This window comes from Acromyrmex echinatior, chromosome 17 (assembly GCF_024713525.1).
Source record: "Acromyrmex echinatior isolate Ae372 chromosome 17, ASM2471352v2, whole genome shotgun sequence".
In the NCBI taxonomy this organism is placed as follows: domain Eukaryota; kingdom Metazoa; phylum Arthropoda; class Insecta; order Hymenoptera; family Formicidae; genus Acromyrmex; species Acromyrmex echinatior.
In genome coordinates this window covers 4,656,126-4,669,457 of record NC_141868.1, presented here as the reverse complement: position 1 = coordinate 4,669,457, position 13,332 = coordinate 4,656,126, and the positions used below count along the sequence as shown (strand labels likewise).

At 39.2% G+C, this 13,332-nt stretch overlaps 1 protein-coding gene across 2 annotated transcripts in view; it reads left to right on the top strand.

Annotated features, from left to right (window-relative positions):
- The window catches only part of LOC147906873 (uncharacterized), an 83,709-nt gene that overhangs the window by 20,638 nt on the left and 49,739 nt on the right, over positions 1 to 13,332 (top strand). The window contains exon 2 of one of the 2 annotated variants that reach the window (XM_087415054.1): positions 12,839 to 13,000. The exons of the other annotated variant lie outside the window; for it this stretch is intronic. Coding sequence (XP_087271180.1) covers positions 12,839 to 13,000 — 162 coding nt within the window. The remainder of the gene's footprint in view (positions 1 to 12,838; positions 13,001 to 13,332) is intronic. 2 annotated transcript variants of the gene reach the window in all.

Here is a 13,332-nt window from a genome sequence, read left to right as displayed (position 1 = left end):
TCTCCATCATATCGTATCTCATCGAATATGAATGTGACGCAATTATTTCCCAATACCACATTAGCATGGATCACTGTGTTTTTTATCAGTTTTCCCTTGACATATAGAAAACTTTCGCACGGTAATGTGTACAAATCCTGTTGCTGCATGGGTATCCTTATCTCATCGCTGTACCCGAACGTGTTGGCGAAACGGATTGTACATGTGAGTCTCAATCTTAATGATGCGGTTCAACCTCAATGTTTAGGACATTAGTCATTTCAAATGTTACGCACCGCGAATCCCAAAGATTGTAAAAATGTAATGTTCGACGTGCTGAACTTCTTCCTGATGTAGCTGGATGAGCAAGTGTTATCGAGCTGTCATCGGCTTGTAAAGAATGCGTTGTCTCTCTGCGTACAATGCTTTCAGCATAAACGTCTTAAGCTCGCGTTATCACTGTCGCCCTCGTACATGTAATCTAACAGTAATTTCTTTTCCTCGAAAATCGAGCAATCGTCTGTTCTAGTCAACGATGCATATCGTTAGATCCGTAATGCTCCGTGCGATGATTGGCAGGTAAATGATCTACAGTCGTTCCGATATCCTATATTCTGGCAGCATGATCAGCAAAAATTCATGTATCGTGTCTACCTTTGCTATTGCGTGTACTCGCCCGCGGTATATTACACTCTACGCGAATAACGTTTATGTTCATTATGTTGCTCGACATGTATGATCCGATTCGTACCATCTTTGCGGGCGCAGTACACGCTTCGATGAGAATCTCAGCAGCGATCCGATGCTATTGGGCTTGTCAAAGTTTATTCTGTACGCTCATCTAGTGTCGCATCTCATTGTGTTGTAGTTTGCGCGAAGCGTAATCGGGTATTCTCTACTCTCGCCATCATCGTCATCGGTGTTATTGTTGCTGTTATCACTATGCACTACATCAACGGTTTCAAGCGCGTCGCGGCGCGATTTCCGTAAAATCTCACGTTTCAAAAATTCGTTTATATCTCGCACTTCATACGAACCCTTGGAAATTGTAATTTCCGCGTCGTCTTTGACAAAATAAAATTTGTTGTTCGATTCGTTCACGTTTGATATCATATGACAAATCTCAAAATCGAGCTCGTAATCGTCATCACTCAAATCTATAGCGAGAAAATATAATAGTTCACCGCGAAGGCGTGCTTCTCCCGCCCAGCATCAGCGACATGCCGGAAAAACCGTTTGACCAATACTGAAATTTTCTGGCATCTCGAGCTTTTTAAATTTACGCGCATTAACCATTGTAGAAACCGCAGGCACATCTGTTCGCAGAAGCTCTGATTGTACGTCTGACGGGACGCGTGATTGTACTTTATCGTCGTAACACCGTTCCCGAAACATCGCATCAATTCCTTGGGCGGTCGGAGATTACCGAAACTATCAAACTACACGCGATTTTTCTTCAAATACGTTATCCAGTGAGTACCGGACCCCGTCTCATCGTCTAGATTCATGATACCGCTTTCATTTCGGCGCGCGCCGCTCATCGGTAACGCGTTACGCATGAAAATATCTCTAAAATACGCATACGTCTCGCGAGTTCGTTCAATTGTACATTAGTAGTTGTGCCCGAAGGCATTATTATCGTCTCTTTTTTTCTTCGTTGCTACGTTTTGTTCACGTTTGTATGGGCCGAGATACAATCCGCATTCGTATTTGTACGGAGCGAGATACAATCCGCGGTCCTGTTCCATCGCACGATAGTGACATTGCAGCTCCTCGAGCTGACGTCGCGGCTTTGTTATCGTTTATCGCTTACACTGGCCGTTCCGCCGATTAAGGACCTGAGCGCGCCCAATATTGGCAGAAACGGTAACGCGCTATCTCGTTTCACCGTTGGAAGTATCCGCTTTTTCGTTATCTTTTTCTTCATCTTCTTCTTCGACTTCATGCCCATGTTCTTAGTCTTGGCTTTTATTGCTGTGAGACGGCTCTCTCACTTAAAGTCGAATCTTTCGCGTGACGCTAGCGTCCTAGCGCTTTGTCGGCGAGTACTTTGTCAGCCGTCTATAGATGAAATTAGTATTTTGAGAATACGCAACGTCGTGTTCTCGGCACGCCGTGTCCAGTCGGCCCGCAAATCTGGTAGCCTAGAACTGATATGTAACTCGAAATGAAGCGCGTTTATCGCTTGATTCAGTAGACCACCACGCGACGCTGACATTTTCTACAGTCTTTTATTTTAGATGCAAGCCTTTATTATATTATATTATATATCAGTGCCACGACTATAAAACCCGTAGCAACGTAACAATAGGTCCTAGTAACCTAGTATCCTAGTAACAATAGGTCCGAACCTCTGGATCCGCCTTGTGCATCACGTGTTCCGGAAACTTGTCCCACATGTGTTCGATATAGTCATCATACACGTAACAGTATGACCTTTGATATATACTGCAACTACTCGACGCTCAAGTTCAGAATGTTGGAAGAATGATACAACGCAAGATACATTTTGCTACTGCGTGATTTGCGGATTCGCACGCCTTTAAATAAGTATTCAAGAGCGCGTAGTCTGTGCGAACGTAAGATTCGTGCGGCAACAGCTGACGATATGCGTCACGAATTATGATACAAAATCGTGAATAATGGGAGGCAGTGCGGAGAAGCGCAAGCATGGCGAAATGTTACTGAGTACCATACGCGAGATCATTTGCGGCCCGTCGAATTGCGATAAACCCAATGTTCTCATAAGCTTGCTCGACAGCCTGAACGTTTCGGCGTACGTTTCGAGAACGTGTATGTTTACTCGAAATCGTTGCAATAGCCAAAGTATCGATATCTTGAAAATTTGTTTACCTATCGAGGAAATCAGATACTTTATGTTCTCCAATAGTGACGTCGTTCTACCAAGCGAGGCGCGGCTAAATTCTATTTTTATCTTTAATGACGTGGCATGCGACAAGCAGGATGTGGTGAGACAATATTTCTCGATAGATGTCACGCGAACGTCGACTGTTTTTATCTCTGTCAAACGTACACGAGGACATTTAAATCTCTGATAACGCAAATCTGCTGATTCTGTTCAAACAGGATAATACCAACTTGAAACATGTTTACAACGATCACGTGAATACTGACATGTCGTACGATGAATTTTGTACGTTATACCGCGACTGTTGGCAACAAAAATGAATTTCTGGTGATAGACAAGGATAATGCACTTACAAACGGTAGATACAAAAAACGGATTTCGCGATATACCATAACGTGGTCAATCATTGTCGAATTTCTTTGGCAGAAATGAACGTAGCAGATGTGCGCTGCATGAAAAAATCGCGAGGGAGATTGAGAAGACGAGCGAATCGATTCACAAGAAACATCGTTCTTTGAAGATCGATAGAATCGATGACGACATTGCATTAAACAAACATTTTAAACCTATAAGGTCTTGTCTACAATCAAGTCGGCTGTTGGATGTCGTTAGTCACAAAAGATGGGACCTGAATCCAAATAACATCCAGCAGCCGATATTAACAGCGGGCACGAAAAATCAATGTTATGCGCATGCCCACAACGACTGATTGTAGACCAAGGCCTTATCGAGCTGCTGCGACTTTTGGCCAATCCCAGCGTGCGCGCGAAAGAGAAAGTCACTCGACAATTACGCGGTGTCTGCCCCCAAGCGTGAGAAGGAGGAGGACGAGATGGTAGAAGAAGCAAGCGAGACGTTCGAATGTTCCACAACCCCGCGTAAATCCGATCATCAATCGCACAATCGAACAGCTGATAACCTCCACCCTGTGTGTGACGATCGTACCGATGATAGAGTCATTAGAAAACGTTTTTGAAACAACTGATGACTCGCTCACAACGAAGGTTTAAAATCGGTTGGAAACATCAGAAGATCGAGAGGCGTTGCGAGCTCGCTGAGTAAAAGTCAAGGCTATCTTAAGGGGAGCGTGAGATAAAGAGAGCGGTATAGATGATGTGTACGGTGTTTACCTACACAAAGATGGACTGATACTTGGCAATAAATGTTTCGACATGGATGATGCGGACAACATAATTATCGATGGCGTACGATACACCCGATCTTTACGAGTTGATTTTTAAGAGAATTCCTGATGAGCTCCCCTAAAAGGAAGACGACATGCACAAGTACAAGAGCATGCTTCTGGCGACGAACGCGCACAAACACAAGCATCATTCGCAGGGTCGATTATTGAGAAACAGGGGATACAAGTACAAATATGTAATCGCACCGTTGGTGTCCAAGAAACAGAAGAAGAAACTTGGAAAGGGATTACTTCGCGCCATAACTGAACGACAACTCGATCGATTACGAACAACTCAAACGACAACTCCATCGTTCATTCGGAAGCTGTACTTTCACTCTTCCAGTGAATATAGAGAAAAAGAACTGTGTCATCACTGACAAGATTTTTATTAAAATAATTAAAATTACAATTCATGTGGTTCATATTATCAATTAATGTCACTTATAAATATATACTGAATTAATACTTATATACTTTCTAAGTCTGTATTGTCGGCAGGAATTTCATCTGTCATGTCCTGTTTATCCTGTTTAAAAAAGAAATCAGTTTTTGATCCATATTGCTAGAACTTTTATCTTTTCCTTTAATGGTTAATATTTGCAATGAACAGTTATCATTATTAAAATATTCGACATGTTTTGAAACATCGATTCTATTGTTTGTAATTTCTATTTGCTGCTCAGAAATCAAATTATTTTCATTATTTTTTTAAACATGAACAGCTTCTGCAAAACAATATTTTTATATTTATAAATTATCGATGAATAAAACCAAAGTTTTATTTTATTATAAAGTATGCATATAATCAATATTCATCTGAGAAATTTAAATGTATAATTTTATTTCCAAAAATCGATGGAATAGCACTTTTCACTAAGATTTTCCTGCAAAGGAAAAGATTTCTGTAAGAATAGATATCATTAGTCTTAGAAACATATACAAATGTATAATTCCTATTAAAGTAACTTTGATAGAAAAGTTTCGAGTATAAAGAAAAATTAAAAAAAACTATACAAATTAGAAAAATATTTAGTAAAATAATATATACACTCATGAAAATTACATAAACAGTAATTTTAAATAATATTTTTCCATTCTTGCCCTTTATTATTGCAATTTTAATCTTACTTTCGTCGAAATGCTGTTCGCATATAAAATGTTTTTTTTTTCTAAATCTCGGCAGCTGCCAAGATTTTACATCACATGTGGAATAATGTATTGTCTTTCGGCATTGAGAATAAAGAGCCTATATTATTATTGCAATTCGCAATACATTTTTTCCCCATTATATTTAGGCTTTTTACAAAAACTGCTTTTTACTACATTACGTGTTTACATCACACGTAAAGCTGACATATTTGTTTGGGTATTTGAATTTACGACGCTACCTAATAACGAAAGCGTTAATTGACTTAAAATAATTACAGGGCTGCATATGACAAATGTATTCAGTCGGACCACTTGTACTTCTAATATCGTAGTCTACATGATTTCGAACGTTTTCTATAGTTTTGCTACGTTTCATTAATTTATACAAATTGTTTACGAAATTTTTTTTTCGCGCGCGTTCTAAATTGTGTATTGACTTCAATGTAATTACGAAGCCAATCGAATTGAGCGAATTGTAATACCCGATGAATCTTTGTCACGCGAAGACCGTAGCGAGTACATTGTTGCAGGTTAATGGATGACGTAACGATGTTTATCGTACATTATCACTAGAAGTTTATCTTCGCGCTAGCCGGGCGACTTATCGCGCGTTGGGCAAAAAGATAGGTCAGTATGCCGGTCAGTATCGTGCAGATGCTGCGGATACTCGAGATCAACCTCGAGAATATATAACCGGTGAACGAATTCGGCATACAGATTATTCACGTCATAGTACATAAGGTACGACAATGGTTTCGATGAATCGTATGAACGCATGTATTTGTTATTAGTCTGCGCGTATTTGTCTGAACATTGACTGAGATCACCGCGTATACCGCACTCGATGAATAGAACCATATTGATGTCGGTGAGCAACTCAAATCTTACGCGCGTATGTTTCAGCATGGCGTCCCACGTGAAACTAGATAAAATGTAGTAATGCGCCGGATCGAGACTGTAACTTGCAACACAATTTTCGCGGAAATTTTCGAAAATGTCGGCTAATAAAAATCGATTTTCAAGTACAGATCACTGTACTCGCTCTCAGATATGGTGTCGCCTGTCAACGAACTGAAAAATTATTCACGCGATGATAAGCGCGTGTGTTCTAACTTTTCGACGCAGTCAACGTATTTGTATGAAAAGACGCTTTTACGTGTAAGAAAATCAAAATCCTCGGCGCTAAGTTTGCAAAATTTTGACTATATAAGTTTTAGTTTTTCTTTATCGAGATACGACGATTTATCAAGGCTCGTACTTAGAAATTTGAAAGAATCGATAAACCTTAATTTTATACAATTTTTCTGAAAATTATTTTTATTTTTATCTTTGATGCTATCGACATGTTTAGTGAAATGTATTTCTCCTTCGTTATAGGAAGGAAATCTACATGTTGATCGTATACGGTAGCAATTTCTTTAATTATAAAATGTGCGTCGTAGATGAATAAATTGTGAAATACGACCGAAATATATAGCGAATTTTTATAATTTAGATTGCAGTTTGCATGCGCTGGATCTCGGTATCTATCGGTGAAATGACAAAGATCGTACCCGCATGTCGTTCGGGGCAAACGGTTTCTCGCAGATGTGACAACGCGTCGCGCTACGTGCTCTCCCATTATTCTTTCGACAACACTATCATGGGCATGTTAGCGAATACGATATTTTTCACGCTATGCGTCAAGTCTTGGAGTTGTCGCGTGAACCACGCTATACAGTCTTTATCGCGACGAAACTGATAACGCGTCATCATATGAGTATCGCATGAAATACTAAATATCGTATGCTGTTGATATGTGTATGACGATGCGTTTTCCTTGTTCCATAAAACGCACTCCAGATCGGCATAGATGATGAACAGCAGCTCGTTCCTTATTGCAGTGGTTCCCAAACTCGACTTGTAGTCCTCGCTCGGCAGTTCATTTTGCCACAATTCACTACGTGTGACTGTAATTTTTTATTCGCACTGAAATAATAAAGACATCTGAAAAAGAAATTATTACTATTATTATTATTTCAAGAAAATTATAATTTTTTTATTACACTTACCGATCACAGAAAAATTTCTTCTTTTTGTCCTTAGTAATTTGTGGTCTCACGAGACAGGACAGATTCTTGATCCACATAAAGTGGGCGACACCATCATTACATGGATCTTCCAGATACAGCATGATGACGTACTTCTCCTTCTTGTCACTGATGAGGCGTAGAGGAAAAATCTGTTTATTTTTTATTCCGTACACGTTGATCGACACCACATTCAAACGTTCGAATTTTGGAATGTCCTTTAAAGTCATTGGAAACTCGATGCCCGCGAGATTTAACACTGTAGTATAATGTGAATACAATGAATTACGATTCACATTTTTTTCTACGGGGTACAGAGCAGTAATCACCGACCACGCGAAGCATGCATTGTCTATGGATTTCACATTGATTATCGCCTTCTTCAGCATAATTTCTTGCGGTACATCAGTGTGGCATCCTGCATGGGATTTAGTTTGTTCACATTGACAATAAAATTAAGGATTCGCGGTAGCGTCTATCCGCTATTGCAAGTCTATCCTTCAAGTGATGCCAACGTGCTCGATGACGCGCTGCTCGTACCATTCGCACAAATCGATGCATCGATATATCTCATTGTTCTTTGTATTTATGCTCTTGATGGTATGTTTATCATTCGCCGCAAACTCACCATTAAACACGGTATTCACTTTTACACTATCGTGTCTTTCTACAGCGTCTCGCATTCGCTCGAGCACTACATTACCCGCGTCTTCCAAAACCGCAACTTGGTGTAGCGCGTTGAATATCCACCAGTCAGAACATGATTCTCGAACGCAGTGTCGATCTCTTGCCAGACGGAAGATCTTTCATCGCCACTTGCGTACTCGTTGCGTTGTCCAACGGCGAGGCGCGAACGCTTGACACGGCGAAGTTCTTCGAGTTGCTCGATGCACTCGTCACATCGTTGCAGCTACGCGAAACACTCCACCAGAGTAACGACCTGGCCGTTTTGCTCTAGCAATTCGCATTCCACTTGCTCGTGATTTTCCATGTTTTTTTTCAGTCTTTAGGTCACGTCGCACTCTTCCACGGAGCATTTGCACGCGATTCGTTCATAGCCCGCATTCTTTTATACATTCTTTTACATATTCTTTTACACATTCTTTACTGGCCGCACCACCGCTTTATATCTATTATTTTATAGTAATTTAGCACTGTACTATTATGACACTTGAAGACGGAGTGACACTTGTCACATTCATAGCATTTATCATCACATATGAAAATATTTTTTTTTTTTACAGCAGGATTCTTCTCGCGATGGTAATTCAGCGTATGTGCATCGCCAGCTATTGATAGTTCGACTATTTTTTCATCATCCGTATGAATCACAATGTTCCTGCAACAGAAACGATTGGTCTTCACTGCAATTTTCGACACACAAGAATAGTCGTTGTCTGTTAAACTGCGAGTTTTATATCTCTTTTCAAAACCATAGTTCTTACAATGTTCGTTGCATAACTACGTGTACTTTCTGCCGCGCGAGTAAAGACCAGAAACAAACAGGCTCTTCGTTAATAAATGCCTGTTTCATGATGTGCTCACCGCATATTCCTAACTCTCGATCGCGTAGGAACTGCATCGGTGATATTCGCACATCACTTATATATCTCTCTTGGATTTCCGTGCATCACATCTTTTTTCTATACCGTTCATTGTCTCTATGATTCTCCATCATTATTCGTTCTATTATCTTATCGGGATCCATGTATCACTATACTGTTCACAATACTGTTCACAATAGTTTTTTTCACTGTACGGATTGGACACATATTGCACGGATTTTTAATGTATATTGGCACTCTGCAATTCAAGCAAAACCCACTGTCTAGTGCATCAATATAATCGATCTCGTGCTTTTTGACGAAATACATTTTTCCAACATCAGTGTCAACCAAACGAATCATACACGATGCACATATCCTAAAATCATCCGTTGTGTAGTATCAGTGGATCGCACATTGTTTAGTATGATCATTCAACGCATGGATTTCCGGAGAAAATACGAATTTTTCTCAACGATCGGATATTGTCCTCGCTCAAATCACTAGCATAACCAGTATTGTTGGATAACATTCTTTGTCGGAATCTTGGTCCATTATTATTTCTTCAAAATCTATTTCCATTTCTTCACAACATTTCTTCATCTCTAATATTCGCGAACTGTTCCGGATCCACGTTTCTAATATACTCGACTACGTTGGCTATGTTCTCAACATTTACACGATGATAAACCATACTTTTTCCATTATTCTTATTGCAACCAATTCGTTCGTCTTCCAGGACACCAACTGTGGAACTGAGCGCTTATAACCTATTATATATTTTATACGACTTCTTTGTCCCTTTCTCCAATTCTATTGTAGTTGCAGTATCGATGGCGTGTCATCGATCTTCACCTAGAAAAAAATATCGTTATCGACGCTTCTCTTACCGCGTCGCTACATGTCACCAATTTCGCGGTTCTTCCAAGAAAACTATTATTATCGGCGCTTCTAGCATTGAAAGAAAGAATTGCAAGAACGCAATATGATTTCATACTTTTATCATTGACAGTGCTTTGTTTAGCAGCTAGAACAAGAACGCTATATTCGAGTGATATATTCGACAAGCATTAGCTCGTCGATTGCGGGTTATTAACTTTAGCTTTTAGTATGAAAAACATAATGTGAAAATAAAATTTTTTTTGTCACATCACTATATATATATATATATATATATATATATATATATATATATGTACTGTCTTTGCTTCCCATCCATCCATCATATTTTATGCCTCGACGCGCCGTCGCACTTGATTTATAGTATATAAATATCTTGATTTATATAAATAAAGCCATCGTTTTTCTTAACGCGTCTAGAGTTCTACAGTCAGCTAATACTTATAATCTAAAGTTTAATATTAGGCCGCCCGTAACTAATATCCTGGACAGTTTCACCGTAGCGAAGGATGATTTTCAGTGTCAGTTTTTGTCAAGTCTCGTCTGCGTTCGTTTTTTCTTACGCGAGTGATTTTTTATAAAAGCAAGCGTATTCCACCATAATGGTGGAATATTTTTGCACGTGTACGTGATTAAGTAAAAGTAATTTTTACAGTGCAGTTTTATTATCTGTAAACAATAGGTGATAAACAACAAAAAGATAAAGTTGTGGCAACTGCTTCTTCCTCCTCAGATCCGTTCGTTCGACTGAATGATAGATCTATTGCAATTGATATCATTCAACTACTATGTCGATGAAATTGAGTTGTTCCATCACGTTTTCGAGATTGGCGAAATTGTGAAGGTTGATGAGAGTGGAGGAAGAGGAGGAAAAGGAAGAGGAAGAGGATGTAGAAGAAGAAGAGATTGAAGAGGAAAAAGAAGAAGACAAAAAGGAAGAAGAATTATACATAGATGATCTGCCTATAAATTTTAATATCAGTTCTCAAGAATGTGTGGATTTCATGATGGGCCTCCTCCATCTGTTGAGCGAATTTTTTTTTTCCTGAACTTTCTCATGGCTGAGACTGAAGAGGAAGACGAGGAAGAGGAAGAGGAGGAAGAAGACAGCGTCTCCGCCGGAGGAATCCTGGAGGATCCTCCTTCTCCTACCCCTCCAGAATATCTTGCTGAAGCGATATCGCAATTATTCCATACAATAAATGAGCTTAACTTAAGTATTTCATCTCCTTAGCGCCCTGACGATTGGGGCAAGAGAAGGAAGAGGAGAATGACTATTAAAATGAAGAGGAGGATGGGGAGGGGGAGAAGAAGGAAGAGATAGGAGGAGGAGGAAGGAGAGGATGCGGAGAAGAATTTTATTATTAATAATTATATATTTTATTTAAAATATTTTGTCCACGATGCATTTTTAGGAAGGGAGTGGAGTTCGTGGCGGCGGCGATACGTATCATTAATATTTGATATTTATATAAACAGTCAATGTTTACATAACCACGAATGTCTTTGACCGAGGACCTTTTCCACACTGCCGTTTCCCTTCCCCCGCGCCCGTGACGTCATACCCACGCCTACGAGTATTCCCCGTGTCCGCATCCCTCGCGCTTTTGATTCAGAATTCTTATAGTATTGCTACTGATAATCTATTAGGTGTACAAAAAAGTTCTGAGCTTTAGATTTGATACAACCGAAATAACAATTTAAATTTTATATATCTTCCCGTCCTTTTGCGGCCGTCCTTTTAAAGCGTTAACATTTGGCCTTCTAAAATGCCATACGGTTTGGCGTTTGATGCACATAACCTCAAAAATCAGTAGTGTTCACGATGGCAATAACAAAAGAGCATATTCGATTTTCCATCCACTTCGCGTTTCATCTGAAGAAAAATGCTGCTGAAGCCACTGCAATGATTTGTGCTGCATATGGAGAGAACGCTGTAAGTCATGCTACATGTAAAAGACGGTATCAAAAGTTTCGCCAAGGAGGATTTCAGTCTTAAAGATGAATCGCGTGCTGGACGCCCTGAAAAAATTGAAACGGACGAATTGCAAGCACTGCTGGATATAAACTCTGCGCAAACTGAAAAGGAGCTTGCAGAACAGCTTGGCGTTACGCAGCAAGCCATTTCCGTACGATTACATACGATGGGAAAGGTTCAGAAGGAAGGCAGATGGGTTCCGCATGAATTGTCCGAAGACAACAAAAATCGACGGCGTGACACTGCACTCACTTTACTTTCAAAGTTCCGGAAAAAAGATTTTCTGCACAAAATCATTACAGGCGATGAAAAGTGGATTCTTTATGATAACCCTAAACGTAGAAAATCATGGGTTGATCCTGGTCAACCTTCGACATCGACGCCAAAGCCCAATATCCACGCCAAGAAGGTTTTGCTCTGTATCTGGTGGGATTGGAAGGGTGTGTTGTACTACGAGTTGTTACAACCAGGTGAAACAGTCACGGCAGACCGCTACCAACAACAATTGACCAATTTGAGCGATGCATTAGAAGAAAAGAGGCCACTTACTGGCCAAGGACGTCGTAAAGTGATCTTGCTTCATGACAATGCTCGACCTCATGTTGCGATAGCGACTCAGGACCATATCTTTGCGTTAGGCTGGGAACTTCTTCCGCACGCGGCGTATAGCCCAGACATGGCGCCTTCCGATTACTACCTATTCCGATCGCTGCAGCATCATTTGGCTGATACACATTTCGTGAGATTAGAAGAGATACGAAAATGCATTGATGACTTTATCGCTTCGAAGCCGGTGAGTTTCTATCGTCAAGGAATTCGCAAGCTCCCCGAAATATGGCAAAAGGTCGTTGATGCAAACGGAGAATATTTCGCCGATTAATATTTTTTCGTTTGTTTTTGAATAAAGATTGAATTTTACAAAAAAAGCTCAGAACTTTTTTGTACACCTAATAAATGGGAAAATGATAAAAGTTTATTTTATTACACCCATATATAGTAAATATAATATGTAATAAAACATAAAAAACAAATAAGAAAGTCCTAATTTTAATTAGTCCCGACTTTTGATTATTTATTAACACAATGATATTATAATATACGTATATGATATATATATTTTAATTTTAATGAAAAACATAATTAAATCTCTTTCATTCAATTCAGATACGTAAGCTCTAGTTTTCATCAAGTTAATGATCGTTTACATGTGCTCTATTTTGATCTTTTCGAAAATAATGTAGACTATAGAAGACAAAACAGATCCATTTTAATATGTCAACGGATAACAAAAGCTGAGGATCGCAGGCAATATATATGGATTACAATGTAATTTTGTTTTAAATATTACATATGCGCGTGCATGTGTGTGTGTGTGTGTGTGTGTGTGTGTGTGTGTGTGTGTGTGTGTATGAATGTGTGCTTTATTTTAACTTTCACATTGTAATATCCTAAAAAATATAAGAAATCTTAAAAAAATTTTTTAAGTGATGAGCCTATTCTACAATGTGCTTTTTCTAGTTATTTGCTTTTTACTATTTTTTACGTCTTGTCTTTTTGCTTCTTATCCGATTTTTTGTTTTATGCCGAGATAAAAATTAACGAATTTTGAAAGAAGCAAGAAATATAATTGTTGATAAAACGGTTGCAAAGGAGAAAAA